The sequence below is a fragment of the Poecilia mexicana genome, unplaced genomic scaffold, assembly GCF_051168715.1.
Source record: "Poecilia mexicana isolate PSO_F unplaced genomic scaffold, ASM5116871v1 scaffold_17, whole genome shotgun sequence".
NCBI classification, from domain to species: Eukaryota; Metazoa; Chordata; class Actinopteri; order Cyprinodontiformes; family Poeciliidae; genus Poecilia; species Poecilia mexicana.
In genome coordinates, this window is record NW_028263386.1 from 9,096,112 (window position 1) to 9,113,494 (window position 17,383).

Sequence of the window (17,383 nt, forward strand, 5' to 3'; positions counted from 1 at the left end):
TGTGAGTGTGTCAGAAAAGTAAAAGCTGAAGGGGACAGGTACTTTTTCACAGCACTGTACTTTGACAATCAAGCCTAAACCGGACAGATATTCTTAAGATTTATTATATTTTTGTTCTATATGTTAAAATGTGTTTTAATGCTTAAAGAAATCACCTTTTCTTGGCCAAACTGAAGTGAAATCTTCTGCACTGATTACATATTCTTTAAAACACCTTTTAAACCTTTTCTCTATTTGTAAAGATAAAAATGGGTACTCTTAGCTTTCCTAAAATCTTATTTTTTATAACACAGTATCGTCTTGTCTAGTGGGCCGAATGTATTATTACACACATGCCAGACTGCTATAAATATACCTGTAAGAGTGGGTATTTGATATATTTTCTGCTGCAGCAATTGTGTATCTTAACAAAGAGCCTATTTGACATCATCAAATGATTTTTTTTCCTTTCTTACCTGCAGTAGACAAAGAAGTGGAGCTTTATATTATTAATTTTTTTTTATATAAATCACTCGCCCTGCGACGTCTTTTATCAAAAATTCCCTCTATCTTGCCAAACATCAACCCGCATTTCTCGCACTATTTGCCTCTTTTTCTCTCCAAACTCTACTCATCCCTTATCTTCTCCCTTTTAAGAGTGTAGAACAAAGGCTCGTCTTTGTCTGCTCAGGATGGAAAATTAGCAGACAAGACCAGACACAGAAGTTCCAGTTGTAGACGCAGACAGACGGGGCACCGCAAATATTTCCTGGTAAAACATGATCTTTGAATCTAACAAAAGAGCCTTTGGATTTTCTTTCTTTTTTTTTTTTTTTTAACTAAAAACCAAGGACACAGACTTTGTCCAATGTCTCAATACACTTTTAGATTCTCACGTTTTGCTGTGACTTTAACCTGACAAATAAATTTAAAAAAATGTCTAAACATTTGCAAATAAGCTGCAAAAGTCACAACATTTTTATGAATATTTACTAAATATGAAATTCCTTCAAACTTTCTTTTTTAGTTGGATTATTTGTATATTTCTTCTGCTTCAGCAAAGGTCCTCCAGATAAGGTGTTTAAAAAAACTCATGTTAAAGAAATTATACATTTAAACAATTTTTTTGTTGGATTCAAACGATCATGTCAATATTTTCCTTTTAATCCACAATATCCCCTTCAGCATTTGTAAGAAGTTGTGGGAACTTTGCATTAATTCCTTTGTGCCACACAATAAATAAAAGAAATCCTTTAATTTGAGTAGCACAACAACCCACATCACATTCATTGACAACCCCTACTAGAATAAAATAAAAAGTGAAGCTTGGTTGCCAGAATCGGGCTCCTAACCAACCCTGTGTAGTTGTGCTGGTGGAGAACGTTTGAGCATACAATAAAAAGAAATCCCAGAGGTTTTTTTTTTATCTATACATTCATTATGTTGTGGTATAATTCAGTTATAGTCACTTATTTGGGTTGTATTGTAGAAGCATAATCCAACACTGAAAATCTTTCAACCTTTAATTTGATCATTTGTTCAGTGTGGAGAAAATCCAATATTTTTCTAAGAAGAAGTAAAAATAGCACACTATTAAAACACTTCCTTTAAAATGGATGCCACTGTTATATTTTCATGGTTTATGCTTCAGTTTTTCTAATATGACACACAAGAACTTTTCTCTTAGCCTCTCACAAAATGGGGAAAAATTGATTAAAATTTTGAAAACCACCAAAGGAAGTTTTAGTTGAAGAAATCTTCACACCACACTGTTGGAGAAAAGCAGCAGGGCAATGCATCTAGAGGTCGCCAGGTGATCATAATCATTTATTTTAAGGCTTTTTGTACATTTTTAGCAGAGGTTTAAGCTGTAGAGGAGGGTGGCGTGTGTTTGCTGCTACAGCTACTGCAAAGCTCATTAATGCCGTTTCCCCTTTGGGCATAAATAAACCTCATCTGTAGTTTAACTTATTAGAGGGGTCGAAACACCTCGGTCACCTTCTCCTAATCGTACACACTGTAAGAAAAACTTGTGTTTTTAATGTTTCACCTGCGATGCAGACATTAAGCAGAAGTCAAGGACACAGTACTGTGTAAGCTGTGCAGCAGCTTTTAAATTATTCCCTGTTTGTGCTTCCTGATATGACAGAGCCGCTGACTCGTGTAATAACTCCTTTGGGGTCTCTAACCCCGTTTTAACATCGGTTTGCATTTTTCACAGCCCACCAACATTTGCCAATAATGTTAATCATAAATTTTTCCATGCAACAATACAAGTAGGTCAGGTGGGATGTGTCTTCCCGTTTCATTATGGGGAGGAAAAAAAGGTCTCATCCCCCAAATAACGATAGTATAAGTAGCTTTTTCTCCCAGTAGGGGAAAGCTTTTATTTCATCTGGCAAGTGTGTTGCAAACTTAAATACTGCTGTAGGTATGAGAGCATAAGGAGGGAATAGATGAAAGTTCACTTCAAAGAAGGCATGATGGACTTTTCAGTCCTCCCAAGGTAACACGCTTGGTGTAATTGACAGCAATTTTCCATCTGAGATTGAATCAAAATTAGGTTGATGTGTCGAGCAGATTTTCTCTGTTTTCACTTCCCTTACTGTTGAGCTCTTCAGATAATTGAGCATGACTCTATAGATCAACCAGATCCATTGAAAAGAACCTGTCTGACAGCAGGAAGTAGGATGAAGGATCTTATAAAATCAGGAAACTAAATCATTGACATCTATCAGTCTGGAAAGGGTTATGATCCCAGTCCTGGAGCTTTGAGACTCCGGTGAAACACAATAGTTGTCCACAAATAGAGAAAACATGTAACAGTGTCACATCTTTCCAGGGAAGCAGTGTAACGAAAAATTCATAACAGATCAACTGCAGTCAAACATGGGTTATGTTCACACAGCAGACAACCCAAACTGTCTTTTTGTTTGCCCATATCTGACTTTTTTAAATTATTATTATTATTATTGCTGTCTGAACCGTCCAATTTCACCCCCCAAAAATCTGATTTGTACAGTTTCCATGCGTTACTAAATTGGATACGTGTCCAATAGTTTAACATTAGTCTGAAGGGCTATGTTACGTTTTATACGACCTTTGCGGCGTGGATGTGAGATGTGTGTCATAATTCTGCCCCAGAAGAAGCCAACGTAACAATAACTGAAGCAATCAGTCCCATTGAAAAACCCTTCAATTTGACTAAATTAAAACGGTACTGAAAAGAAAGAAGAGGAGCCAACTTTCCTCCACAGAGACGTGAAAGACTAAATGCTGGATGGTAGACGTTACTGCGAAGAATAATTATAATCAGTTATTAAAGACTTTCTAAATAAAACCTGCTCTCCAAAAACTTCACTTTGTATTTCCTACTCTTATTTTTGTCTGATATTTAACTTTGTTTGATTTGAATAGACTGACAAAAAAAAAGCACAAAAAGAATAAATCCATGAAGCTCAAATACCTTTTGTAGCACTGTCAACTAATGTTAAATTTCTAGATTTCTTTTTTCTCTCCACCTCCCTATTATGATAATTTCACATTAGGATTATTCTCGGCTATTAAAATGTGAAATTGCAGTGTGTCATCATCAATTAATTAGCAGTACAATACTCCTAATAGCATCCAAAAGCAATCTTTTAAATGTATCAATGCATTAGACTCCCCATATTGAGTGGGAAATGGAGTTGCTGCATCACTACACAATCAATCTTGGAGTATTGTCAGGAACACAACCGCCAGCAGACCCCACAGACGCTGCCCACTGAAGGCGTACATGAGGAAACTGGGTCCAGCCTCAGAGGGATATCCTCCGAGGTGATACATGATGAAAATATTCAAAGCGTTTTGTAAGTAGGTGAGAGTGGAGTTCATCCCCCTCAAGGTTTAGCATAATTCAGTGGTTTCCCCACTCTTTTTCTCAGAAGTAGAACAGCTCAGGGATCTGTTATCCTTTTCCACAGAAACGTGCATTTTAACGTTTCCTCTTGGATATGCTCTGATTCGAACAATTGTATTCATAAGATTATGTAAGTTGCATTGCTCTCTCCTCCCCTTCCTGACTGCATCCATCTCACTCCAGTGTCGTCCGTCTCTCTTTTTGTTTTTTTTTCCAAACGTAAGAGAGCGAGAGAGAGAGAGAGAGAGAGCAAACCACAGAGGAACACGGGGAGCATCAATACTCCCACCACTACTCATTCAATAACAAACTGTACGGCCAAGTAGACTTTATTATAGCGGTATCCTCTTCTGTAGAGGTATCATTTGGGATGTCTGGAAACTAATTCTGTACGGTTACAAAGGAAGTGAGCCTCACCTCAAAGATCTCTCATATTCACCTGGGTCTGAACACGAGATGGTCTGGGCTACGGGCCAAACACAAGGGTGGAAGGAGAAACAACTGTTCTACTGGCGAGGAGAACAAAACAACACCCATCCACCTTTTATGCTCAGGTCATATAGGTTTGCATATGGATCTCTGGCTCAGACAAGACGGAGGTCTACTTAATAAAATATAAGAGATTATGACATATTCAAAGCATCCCTGCGAAGACTGGATGTGTGTGAATTTCTTTTTATGGCTATTTAACAGTGGCCCGTCCTTGTCTTTAATTAGCCCATAAAAAGGCTTTGAAAATGAGATTTCTCTAGCCTGTAGGTCCTTTCCAAATTTAGACTGAATAAAGATGTTTAGAGAAAGGCTCTGTTAGCCCACTTGAAAGAATAAACTGCTAGCATGTAGGTGACTTTTGCACTTGTTCAGGCTGAAGGCAGTGTTGACCTTTCAATTTCTGTTAAGCTAATTGTTTATTTATGTGCATATGAGATGGATGGCAGAACACTCCTTACTGTTGTAGATCTGGCCAAAATCAATATTATTTCACACTGAAATAAATCACCAGAGGAGACGAAACAAACATGCCTCACCGCTGTCGTCTACTAAAGACAGACACCCGTTAAAAAGACACCTTAGGGGAATTATTAAATGCAGAGGGACATTTATCAGAACTAAAGTATGGTTTTTGTGCTACATGTAAGTACAATAAATTCAAATGAAGAGGGATTTTATTTAAATTATGTTGATTATCTATCAGTTGACGCTACATATTTCTAATCACAGTTTGTATGTCAAAGTTAAGGATTGAGCTGTGTCCGGAAATAACCTGCTGACAGCTTATTTCTGATGTTTCTCTTCACCTGCTTCCCTTGAAGGTCATGTTTAGTGAACCAGTCTGCTAATGGCCCATCAGCATAACTTTTAGCTCATTAATTTCTTGCTCCATGACGGATTGGCAACCTGTCCAGCGTTCACCTTGCCCGTTACCTGAAGTGACCTCGGACAGGTTCCAGCCACTCTTACGCCTTTAGAGGATAAGTGGGCATAGATAATTGACTGATAGATGAATTCATGAGCCAACTTTGTTGCTTTAACTTTCACACTATTACCCACACTTTGTGTAAATATTGTCGTCCACCAGAGCAGCTCTTTATTTGTCTGTTGTTGCGTAATGTGTGTTTTAATGGTAACCTCAGGCAAAAGTCCTAATAATTAACACTTGATTTATGTTGGCACTTTGGCCCGAGTGAAACAAACGAGGAGACAGCTCTACATTTTGTCCTGTTAAAGAGCAACCTCTTAATCAGACTTCACAAGAGCCATCGTGTATGCCATGTTTGACGGTTTTATTTGAAGTGGAGGCTATAATTGTGGTTTTTCAGCCCAATTAGGCTGTTTGATTATTCTCTTTTTCTTTTGATAAGTTTAGGATTGTTGTTTGTACATTGACACATTGAGATAAAATGCTTTTGCCTTAATGCAGAAATAGCAAAAAGCTAAATATTTGCGCAGTAATTCATTATTTGCATGGCTTTATCGGGCTGAAAAGATCTGATCACAATGCAATGAAACAATTAATCACAGCCACACTTGTACACTGGTGGGTGGTAAGTGGAAACTTTCACCTTTAATATTACAAAATAAAAAAAAATAAAATAAAAGAAGTGCCGGACAGCTGATTTGTCTCCAATGACTCAGCTGTTTGTTTGGGTGCATTGTAATGGATGTGGGCTCTAATCCCATGTGCAGTTACACAATCCAGAATTTGGTCAGATGCAATCGGATATGAAAGTAACATCAAACTTTTCGCCTTTGAATGCGTTTGATTTAGTTTGGCTTTCTGCTGCAGATCTGAAAGTACTTCAAAGAAACGAATGTGACAGTTATCATCACACCCACAGCCCAACGCTCTTTGCCTGACATTGATCTGTTTGTAGCCGGGCATCTGTTTGACATGGCATATTGTCAATTAAGCTGACAGCTTGTCTACATTTGAATCAATGAAGAGAAATAATTGAAGAGATTCATTTTGTTGTTAACATATTAATGCTTTCCCTTCGCTACTCTCCGAACCGACTCCATGCTGAGTTTTTCTTCCTATCCTGTTGTTCTATTAAACCAAACTCTGTCTTTGTTTCTAGTAGCTCTTCAAAAGTTCTTCGTTCCTTTTAATTACAGGGTTATGTGGTTTTGATAATCACCGCCACAATCTTGTGTTTGCTACACCAGCGCAAAATTGGTTGTATGATTTAGGTAATGAGCAACAAACAATACAAAAACCAGCTGATGTTTTCCAAGAACATATTTGTCCCTGTCCCAGACCTTAATGGTTTCTTCTCGGCACTCACAAGGTACTTTCCTGAAACTTTTATGAGGCACACTGGTTACTTTAGAAGAATTTACCAGCTACTCTCAAGGAAATTTAAAGTTATTTTCCAGAACTCACTATGTACTTTTCTGCAAGTAATTAGACGCTGGCCAACATTTTTAGATTTTCCAGAACTTACAAGACATTTTCTGGTAGTTGCTTGGCACTTTTCTGCAAGTTTCATGGAATGTGCTAGTTACTTTCTCTGCCAGGCAGTGGCGAAGTTGTTTTTTTTTCCTTTTTTCGGGCAATACCTCACTTCCCTGACGTTTTCATTAGTTAGACCGAGGCCTGGAAAAGATATTACAAGCATCTATGAGGTCAAGCTGACATCTAAAACAGGATTCAGACCGAAAAACACAACTTTCTGCTAGTAGAATGCCAAATTCTGGTTTAAGGATCACTTCATGGACATTCCATTACATTCCTTATGTCGAGCTGGATTATTCAAATTGGTTTATTTAGTTTTCTGAGCCTGAGGCATCTCATCTATGCTTGAGTGCCCAGAGGCAGATTGCAACCATCACTCCTCTATCTGAACCTGAGACTCCCCTCTCTGGGTAATAAGCCTGCTATGATAATCAGCTACTAACAGGATTGTTTTTTTTTGTTGTTATCTAATCCAAATCAGCCCCAGATCTGTTTTTCCTCTGTAGTGCCTGGTGCCCTCACACTAATATTAGCTGTTCGTGAGCATGTGCTCAGATTACTGTTTGGCCTGTGGCACCTGAAGTGTGTTTGCTCTTCTTTCATCTTCATCTCTGACCTTGCCAGCCGAAAAGCTCCGATGAACTCCTCTTACATCCTTTGAAAGACAACTGTGTCTATCTGTAAACACACATTTCCCTCTTTATTCTCCGTATTTGTTCTTTAATAGAAATCTGTCTCTTAACGCGTTTTCAGAGAACCAGATCCCGCCCGGCTTCCCCACCATTGACATGGGGCCTCAGCTGAAGGTGGTGGAGAAGACCCGGACCGCCACGATGCTGTGCGCCGCAGGCGGGAACCCGGACCCGGAGATCTCGTGGTACAAGGACATGCTCCCCGTAGACATCAACAGCAGCAACGGGCGCATCAAACAGCTCCGCTCAGGTACAAACTTATCTGATCTCGTGGCTCAGCATGACTTATTGCAGATGTAAACACAAGAAAGCCGAGCTGCAAGGTGCGAGATGTCACTGCATACCTGCAGACACCCTGTTAAGACATGAGGCCAATGAGAGAAAAACAAAAGGCCTTTGTTGTCACCGATGATTTCATTCATTGCTTTCATCACGGAGGATAGAAAAGTTTTACTCGGCTCGTCGTTGTCACCTTGATTACTTTGCTGACTTCTTAGACTTTTATTCTTCACAACCACACAGTAACCACAGTTACTGAAGTTGGAATGACACTGTCTCCGTGTTCCTGCAGTCTTTGACAGTGACGCATGAACTTTTAAAACCTTTTGAAGTTCGGAGCGAGGAAATTTCACCCTATTAAATAATCCCTAATCCCCTTTTAAACATGCAGCTGGGTCACAATGAGGCCAGCAGATGATGTATTAGCTAGGATTTCAACCTTAACCTAATGAGGTACTCTTTGTTCACACTAACAGTCTCACTGATATATAAACAGCCTTATTTGACCTGGGCTTGATGGGAAGTGTGCGTGGTAGATAGATTAGTGGGTTTTGGAGCAGGTTCAGTCATTGACTCTCCTCTAAGCCTAGTTTTACTTTGTGTGGTTGTAAAAGCCCCACTGTATAAGAGGCAGGTTTTACTTTGTGAGGCTTCTGTAATGGAAGAGCAGCTTATGAAGTGTCAGACTTGACTGCAGGTCTGAGGAGCAAAAAGGTCAAAGATAATAGATACTTTAGGGGCATATATCATTATTTTTCCCCCACTTTTTTTAAAGACATGTTGAGACTTGCAGCTCAAGATAGTTATTTAAATTTGAAAGTTGAGAGAAAAAAAAAAACACAAGGCAGCAGAGAAAGGGAAAAAACCTAGCTAAAAGGTGGAGATGTTTAGTTTGAATGTTTGTATCAAGGGAGAAAACAATATTCACCTTAACAACAGTAATGACAAAGTTTACCTCTCAAGTTTGAGTGAAAAATAAAGGCTTACATCTAAAATAAGGATGAGAAATGGAGGAGTTTGAATAATTACCACCAAGATAACCTACTTTATATAATCGAGGAAATGCAATTCTCACTTTTCTCCACATAAATCCATCTTTCAATTACAATTATTTTTGAGGACGCCATCTGTAACGTCACTCAGTCTCTGCTCCATCTACAACAACCTTTTGTGGCCTAAAAAGTCAGGTCAAGTTAATCCTACACATTTTGAAGATGAATACAAAAAAAATGCAGGAAAATTTGATGACATAGCCACTTAAGGAGAAGCTGGAAATGTACTAGAGCAGTCTATGTTATTGACACTGTAAAATCATAACATAGTAGAAGCTGCATACTAACTCAGCTACTTAATTGTTTGATATTTTTAGTGCAAGGATAAAATTGTGCAGAAAAAGAGAAAAGATGTTTCCACCCTTTTCACTTCCACCAACAACTTTTAATTAGTTTTCTTTTCCCACATACATTTGGAGTGCCTGAAAATGTGCTGATATGCCATGCCCCCAGACTAACATTTCTTTTTATCCACCACCGTTTTCCTGACATCTGCTGCCGCATCAGGATTTACATTACTGAATATGACACGAAATGAGGCCAATTCTGCATTGGCAGAAAAGAAGCACATTAATTTGTTGCCAGGGCTGAACAGAAAAGGCCCACAAAGTTATTGTTATTATTATTATTATTATTATTATTATTATTATTATTATTGTTGTTGTTAATATAACACTTTTTATTTCTTTTTAAGCCTCTGATTCATCTTATGCTGCAAAGATACTAATTCCTTTTCTGCAAAAAAGGTCGACATAAATACTTCTTCTTGTCCATCACCCTATTTACTCTGCCTTCTTTTCAGTAATTACCTATGTCCTTTTTACTAGCAGCAAAAGAGAGTGAAGGCCAGCTTCAATCAGAAAGCATAATTAAAACATTTTCTGTATGAATTTAAAGCTACTGTGGAGCGAAGTAAGCCTGTTCAGGGTTGTTTCCTGCTTAAGCCGAAAGGGGAATATTATATTTCAAGGGGTTCGTCTGACAGAAGGGGTCCTTCTCAAAGGCTTTGCTGTTTTTCTGTTGTACTCTCCAACATTCATACCTGCTGTATTTTGTAGCATTGATTAAGTGTGTTGAGTTTTGTTAATCACATTTAGGTGGCCTCTACTCTGTCATTTTCTTCATCTGTTGCTCTTCAGAAGACATGTTTTCTTTTCCCCCGCTGTTGTAAGTGGATTACTAACTAATCTCTCAACCCTGTTTTCATCTAAATTACTCCCACATAGGTGGTACACCAATTAGAGGTAAGAATGACAAATGGTGTATTGGAAAAACATAACGTCCACGCCATACCCTCCCGCCCACACCTGCCCCCCGTTACACTCCCCACCCCCCCATCGTCACGTCGCTGGGTTCATCTTCACTGTTGGCCAATCGGCCCACCCTGTTTCCACTGTGTCCTGGTCGACCCCCCGACATGTTCTGTCTGCTGTCTGATGCTTTACAAACAAATTATCACCAACCTCGCCGTGCGAAGGGCAGTGCACCGTACCACTGTGCATGAGGGTGTGAAATCTGAGCCACTTTAATAAGGTAGCAGGTACAGAGCCTTAAAAAAGATCTCACAGATCTGGAATTTTTTTCACATTTTGTTGTATTATATCCACAAACTTCAGTGTGTTTTAATGGGGTTTTATGTCGCAAACCAACAAAAAGTAGTGCATAATTTCAAAGTGGTAGAGAAACTTAAAATGTGGCCTTGGATTGTAGTGTCTACTCTATTCATCATGCTCCAAAAAAAAAAAAAGCCATTTTGACAAGAGTGGTAAAAAAAAAAAAAAAAAAAAAAAAATTCATGTAGGCTCTAATGGTCAGATTAAATCAAAATTTTATTTTTGTGGCCCACATATGGTGGAAAGCTACCACTCTGAAACATAGGGGCGGCAGCATCATGATGTGGGGATTCTGGAATGCAGGGAAGCCGATTAGAGTTGATGCAGATAAATGCAGGGCAGTCCTGGACAAAAATCAGAGGAAGCAAAAGACTGGAGGAAGATGTTGCTAGAAGTCAAAACAACATATGGAGTGGTCTAGTCAAAGTCCAGACTGTAATCAAGTTTGGAATCTGTGGCAAGATATGAAAACTTGCCTATAGTCAAGTCAGTTCTTGCCTATATGTTGCTGACTATTTAGTAGCTATATGACTATTGGAGGCAGTTGGCAACTCTGGATTTTATTTCAAACTGTAAAGATGGCAGAACACTGCAAAAACATAACATTTTACCAAGCATATTTTATCTAGTTTCTAGAGCAAATATGTTAGTACACCTGAGCCAAATTGTGAATTACCTTTACAATTTGTTCAGGTGTGTTTGAGCAGAGATGCATCCAAAAGATGCTAAGCGGTTTTACTGGAGGACTGGTCATATAGACTCCTGGTCTATCAAGTAAAATTCTAGTGAAATAACATTACAAAATGTGAAAAGGATCCTTATGAACAGAACCTCTTCTCTCTGGATTTTTAACTGAGGGAGCAAAGACTCTCAAAGGAGTCTTACCTGCCTCATTAATGCAGCCTTAATGGGAGATTGAAGTGACTACATTTGCATAGAACCTTAGCTGAGTTGCCCCCCTTGAATGGAAACAGGGAGTACATTTTTATTTTTTTTTTTTTGGAAAGTCCTTTTTCGCATTTCCACTCAAGAACGCTGCATTTAAAGTTGGAAATCTGTAACAAGCTGAATTAAATTTCCAAATGTCCACCCCTGCATATATGGTCGACGTTAAAGCAGCTGATGCCTTTTAGGTAGAACTGAAACTACAAATATCCGAGTGCTTGTAGGCCGTTTTGCTAGTGTTGCATCTCGACAAAACGCAGAAACCTTCTACTTTGTTTTTTTTTTTTTTTTTTTTTTTTCGGGCTCAAACTGCTTTCTCCTGCAGGAGAGCTGGCAGATTGACAGATTGGTGACACTGACATTAGTATGCAGGTTCATGTCAGCGCTGAACCAGACGCCGATGAGCTCAGCAAGCCGAACAAACACCTCGGAGGGATGTGTTGTCATGAGATCTGAAGCCGCACACCCGACATGTCACCGCTCCGCCCCTGTTTTACTTCTGTTGTTTCGGTCTTGTCTTGCGTCGAATCCCCTATGGTTGGTGAACCTGTTTGTTACATTCATCTCATGCTGCATGACGTGAAAATGCGTCGTATTCTGAGTATTTTTTTTAGTTTTTTATTTGTCATATTACAAACTGCATGGTGGCTCGCCGCCTTTTGTGGGAGCACCATGCTGCTTTGGAGACGTGATAACTTTTATCACCCCGCTGCATATATTCTACTAAGAGAACCAGCTTTTCTCTGTGTCTTTATTCATTCGCTTTTAACAGCAGTGCAGGTAAGTTCACTGCTGCTTTTCCTAATTTGTCAAAAAAAATGGACTTGTTTCATCTGTCTCCCATTTGCAAGTCAGTAGCAAATTATTAGCTGTTGGCTGTTCATGGGGAGTGGAAAAAACCCTCCCCTGGACTTGTCTCTAGGGTTTTCATGCTTTGTTTAAAGCAACATGTTGGCCTTCATTCAGATGCCTGCAACAACTTGGATTTGTGAATACAAATCAAAGCCATCTGGTAGAGGAGAGTCTCCCCTTGGTGAAACGTGGTCAATAATTTTCTCACTGTTAACTGAACTGGTAGTTGTTTCACTACCGGCTGCTAGGAGCCGAGAAGCAAATTGTTGCTTTAACCTGTTCAGTGATTTTGTTGCCTGGCAAAAAAAAGAAAAAAAAAAGAGAGAAAGTCAGATATCTGATGTATTGTTTCACCACTGTAGACTTGATCCTGCCTGTCTTTCACCATGGCCTCATTTCTACAAGCTTATGTCATACATTTACCCAGCGTTCCTTCACATGGGAAAGTCTGGAGGAGCCGTCAGTTTTGTGTTTTTATGTCCAGATAAGAAGGAAAAGTAAATTATGTAATGAGAAATACATTCAGAATTTATTCAATCAGTCTCAGTCCGTCCGTCTGTCCATCCATCCATCCATCCATCCATCCATCCATCCATCCATCCATCCATCCATCCATCCATCCATCCATCCATCCATCCATCCATCCATCCATCCATCCATCCATCCATCCATCCATTTATTTTCAGATTTATTTTTTTTATTATTTTTATTTTTTTAGCTAGAAAAGGTTGGTTTCAGCCTTTTCCAGGTAAGATTAGTTGAAAAAGACTCTAGTTCTGGGCACAGTAGTGTGAGAAAGAGTGAAACCTTGTTTACTTCCAGCTAGAGTAGCATTACTGGTTTTGCTAATATGTTGTGACTGTGATGAGAGAATCAGACCGCTGCACAAAGTATCTCCTCCTGTACATACCAAAGACTCCCAATGGCATTATGGTCTGGACTGCCCTGTGACTATCCATGTGAGAAAGTGCTGCCTTGTGCATCATTTCATCCATCAGTCTTCTTATTCTGATGTGGGATGACAGGAGGTCAGACAAGTCCACATTCACTTGGATTTTCCAGTGCTCTCTAGCTTTATACTCCCTAACAAATGAAAGCCCTTTTGTGCATTTCCCCCCTTAAGCCTTGCCGATAAGTGCTTTTGCTAAGGCAACACAGCTGTTTGGTCCCAATACCCCAGGTTCTCATTATGTTCAGATCCTTCCACGGTTTATTCCATTAATCATTTGGATATTTTTTCTTCCACTTGTTTTCTGGAATATGTTTCACCACTAAATTCCCACGTTTGAACAAAGTGTTGGACAAGTCTTTAGGCATTTTTAGGAGATTCATCAACCTCACGTGAAGCATTAGCTAATAGCAGGTTGCCACCTGAAACATAGTGATCACTGCACTGCACTTCCTCGCAGAGTTGTGATTATGTTTTTTGGGCAGGTTGTTACAAATCAGTACACTTAGAGGAAGTAACATTTCTTCTTCAGGAGTATTGAGGTATGTTACCCATGTTAGGGATATGTAAAATGCACGTCTATGTCACAATAACAAAATCTCACACTGACAAATAAAGGCTGCGGTTCTCCAACAATCAACATTTTGCTGTGCTATTGTCATTTGTTGACTGGAGGAACCATTGAAAATAAAGGTTTAAGTTCTTCTTATCATGGAAAAGGTAGATTTAATGTACTGAAATTTAAAGGCTGGATCTTCAGTGTGAGATTATGTTACAGCCACAGCATATGAATATTGTTTAAGGGGTTTTACTCATCTTCTTCCATTTGGGTCCAATAAATGTAGAGGGGCTGTCACTTTTTCCTGACTTGAGTTGTTCAGGCAGTGATGGTTTCAACATGTTATTAAAACGACCGTCAGACATGCTCCGCTTTCATTCATAACACGACTGGGCCTAATATTTAATCACCAGCTTCCCTTAAACTCGCCAGAACATCTAATTGTTTGTGTCGCATCATTGCAAAACCCCGTCCATCATGTCTGAGCGTGAACTGGGTCAGTCTGACTGACCTCGGGCTCTCTATTGAATGATTCTGTTTAAATAAATGTGCATTGCTTCTGCCGTCTGTCCAGAAGGCTAAACTTGCTAATCCTCCATTTAGGAGCGCTGCAAATTGAGAACAGCGACGAGTCGGACCAGGGAAAATACGAATGTGTAGCCATGAACGACGCCGGCACTCGCTACTCTGCACCTGCCAATCTCTACGTCAGAGGTAAAGTCGAACGTCTCTCACCTTTATTTATCAATGATATTTCAGCTGTTTCAAATACTGCTCTGTGAAAAAGCACGCACATTTCTCTAGTTTTGGCTTTTTGTTGCACATAAATGTTTCAGTTCAAAGAAAACGTTGAGATAACTTTAATAAATAAAAGAGTTCATTTTTCTTTTTACCTGTAGAATCAAATTATTCAAATACGGCAAATCTAAAAAAGATGAGATCTATTAGTCCTTTTTTCACCGAACCCATTAAGTCATTCCTACGGCTTTGGGACTTTTTCAAACCACAGTCAGAAATATTATCCACAAATGGAGAAAGCATAAAACGTGACCCTTAGCCCCCAAGTGAGGGTTAGTGATCACAACCACTCACTGTAAGTTGAAAACTGCAAATAGGCGCACTTATAGTTGTTTTATTCTGCATTAATAAATGCATTCTGCATTTATTTAATTTTATTAGTTCAAGCAGCAATATTCTTAATATGCATCAAACTAAATATACAAAATAAGATATTAGATGAACAGGGTTTCTGCCAGCAGCATTAGAAGGAGCAGAGCATTTAGTAGGCCTCTTACGGCACGATTAAAAAAGGTCTTAAAAAGCACGCCTCCATGAGGGACAACCAATAGCATGTCAAGTACTATTGTGCTAAAGTATTTCAGCACCACAAAGTGGTACTTTTTTTGTCTGATACGCTCAGTGAAAAACTAGGCTCATTTTCCTTGAATAATTTGGAGTCTCACAGAAGAATAGGTGAACACTGAACCAGAAATAGGTGGGGTCTGCTGTAAAAAGTTAATCACTGACTCATCCAGGAGGTTTCATGAACCCCAGAACACAGAATACATTAAGATCTAAAGCTCTGCAGGCTTCAGATGCTTCAGCTGATGTTCATGTTTCAACAAGGAAACCAAGGCGAAACCACTGCTTAATAAAAGAAAAACAAAGCAAAACATTCTGTAATAAAGCATGGTGTGTGGTGGATGAATTGCTGTAATTGATGGGATCATGAATTCTGCTCTCTACCAGAAAATCCTGGAGGAAAGTTTCCGCCCATCCGTTTACAACCTTTAGCTCAACATAACTTGGGTTTGAAGGCAGAGAGAAGTTGTCCAAAGGACACCTGCAAATCCAGCTCTGAAAGCCTTTAAAAGAAACCAACATGAAGGTTTTGCAGTGGCCTAGAGAAAGTCTGGACTTAAATTCAATTTGTGATTCTGTGGTATGACCTTAAGAAAGATGTTCGTGCTGCAAAACCCTCCATTGTGGCTGCATTAAATCTATTCTGCAAAAAGAAAAAAGAAAAAGAGACGTTTAATGGTAGTTGTTTTCGCCAAGAGTAACACAACCAGCTATTAGGTTTAGGGGCAATTACTTTTCCACACTGGACCAAGTTGGTTTGGATAGCTTCTTAAGAAAGTGCTTTTTTGGGTTTATCCAGGCTAATTTTGTCTGACGTTAAAATGAATGATGATCTGAAACATTTAAGTGACCAAAAAAAAAGGGGAACATAGAAGCAATCTGAAAGGAGGGCAAATGCTTTTTCTCAGAATTGTTCCCTGTGGGAAACACTTGGATTTCCTCTAACTGTTGTGCAACTCCCAGCATTTCCACTATTCTTTTTTTTTTTTTTTCTGCATCCATTCCTGTGTTCGTCTCCGTCTTCACCGCACTTTTCTCATTCCTTCTGTTCCAATGAACTGAGCTAACCTCAGCCTCCAGTTTGGCTGCAGACTCAACCAGGTGCAGCCCCTGAGAAAACAGCTGCATTGAAATCGTTTCCTCCGCTGGCACCGACGCCGGGGCCTCCTTTCTTTTTTTTATATCGACTGTATCGAAAGGGGCCATTATTCCCCTCCGCACAAACCCGGAGCTTCTAAAGACGAGGACGGGGGTCTAGGGTTTCCCGAGTTTGTTTATGCTGTAACGTCTCCGTGAGCGGACTAATGCAGGCGCGGGGTTGGGGCCATGCGGGAAAAAGCTGCTATAGGAGGGGAGTGAGTAGTCGAGGTCAGCGCCTGTGGATAACACCAGCATGGCTGATGTACATGAAACACAATAGCTGCTCCAGTTGTTAGTGTGCGAAAAGTGTCACGGTAAGAAAGGGGCACGCTCGGATATCATTTTATAATTTCGTTAAAAGCGTACAGAACTGGAGCATGCAGCCTGTTTTATGGATGAGTAAGTCTTTTGTGTCTTTTTTTTTCTTTCATCAAGATAAAGTAAGTAAATTACCGCTTACTGTGTCCCATATATCCAGAAAAGAGAAAGAGAGAGAGAGGGAAATGATTTTTGTTGCATTTATTATCTCACTTGAGCAGACGAGCAGTATAAATGTCTGGTCGTACACAAAACTTCCCTCTGAATCAAAGGTGAAATCCTGTTTCAAGGTTGAAGAAGGATCGCATCTGCAGATTAAACATCACTTAAAAAGCTCACATCTTTCATGTCAACAGAGGTAGGAGGTAGTCAGCCAAACGGCGGAGCCGAGGAAGGGATGTAAGTCTCGACTATTAATCAGTACATGTCTGTCACAGGTGCAGACACCGGCTTTTTTTCCCCCCTCAGAGGTAATTACAGTAGTTGTGTGGCGTGGCGCCAGCAGGGCCTGGGGGCCCTTCTGCTCCGTAACACCACCCAGGTAGCTGTCAACCCACTGGCCCTAATACCCGGCTTCTTTTCCGCCAGCCTCGCCACACCAGAGGAGAGATAGAAATCAAACCAAGCGTAACCTTTTAGACGTATTTTCGACTGGAATGGAGAACAAAAGGCTGCAGCCGTGTTTTCGCTCCGTCTTTGTTGCTGGCGCTGGAGCTGGAGAGACGAGACCCGGGGCGGCGCAATCACTCCGCTGCTAGATTGGGCGACTTAAGACGGGTGGCCTTT

The 17,383-nt window shown here is 39.8% G+C and overlaps 1 protein-coding gene across 5 annotated transcripts in view; it reads left to right on the top strand.

Annotated features, from left to right (window-relative positions):
- LOC106914758 (protein tyrosine phosphatase receptor type F) overlaps window positions 1-17,383 on the top strand; it is a 235,999-nt gene that overhangs the window by 124,562 nt on the left and 94,054 nt on the right. For all 5 annotated transcript variants that reach the window (XM_088014931.1, XM_088014930.1, XM_014981784.2 and 2 more), the window contains 2 exons: window positions 7,590-7,778; window positions 14,381-14,491. In XM_088014931.1, coding sequence (XP_087871057.1) covers window positions 7,590-7,778; window positions 14,381-14,491 — 300 coding nt within the window. The remainder of the gene's footprint in view (window positions 1-7,589; window positions 7,779-14,380; window positions 14,492-17,383) is intronic.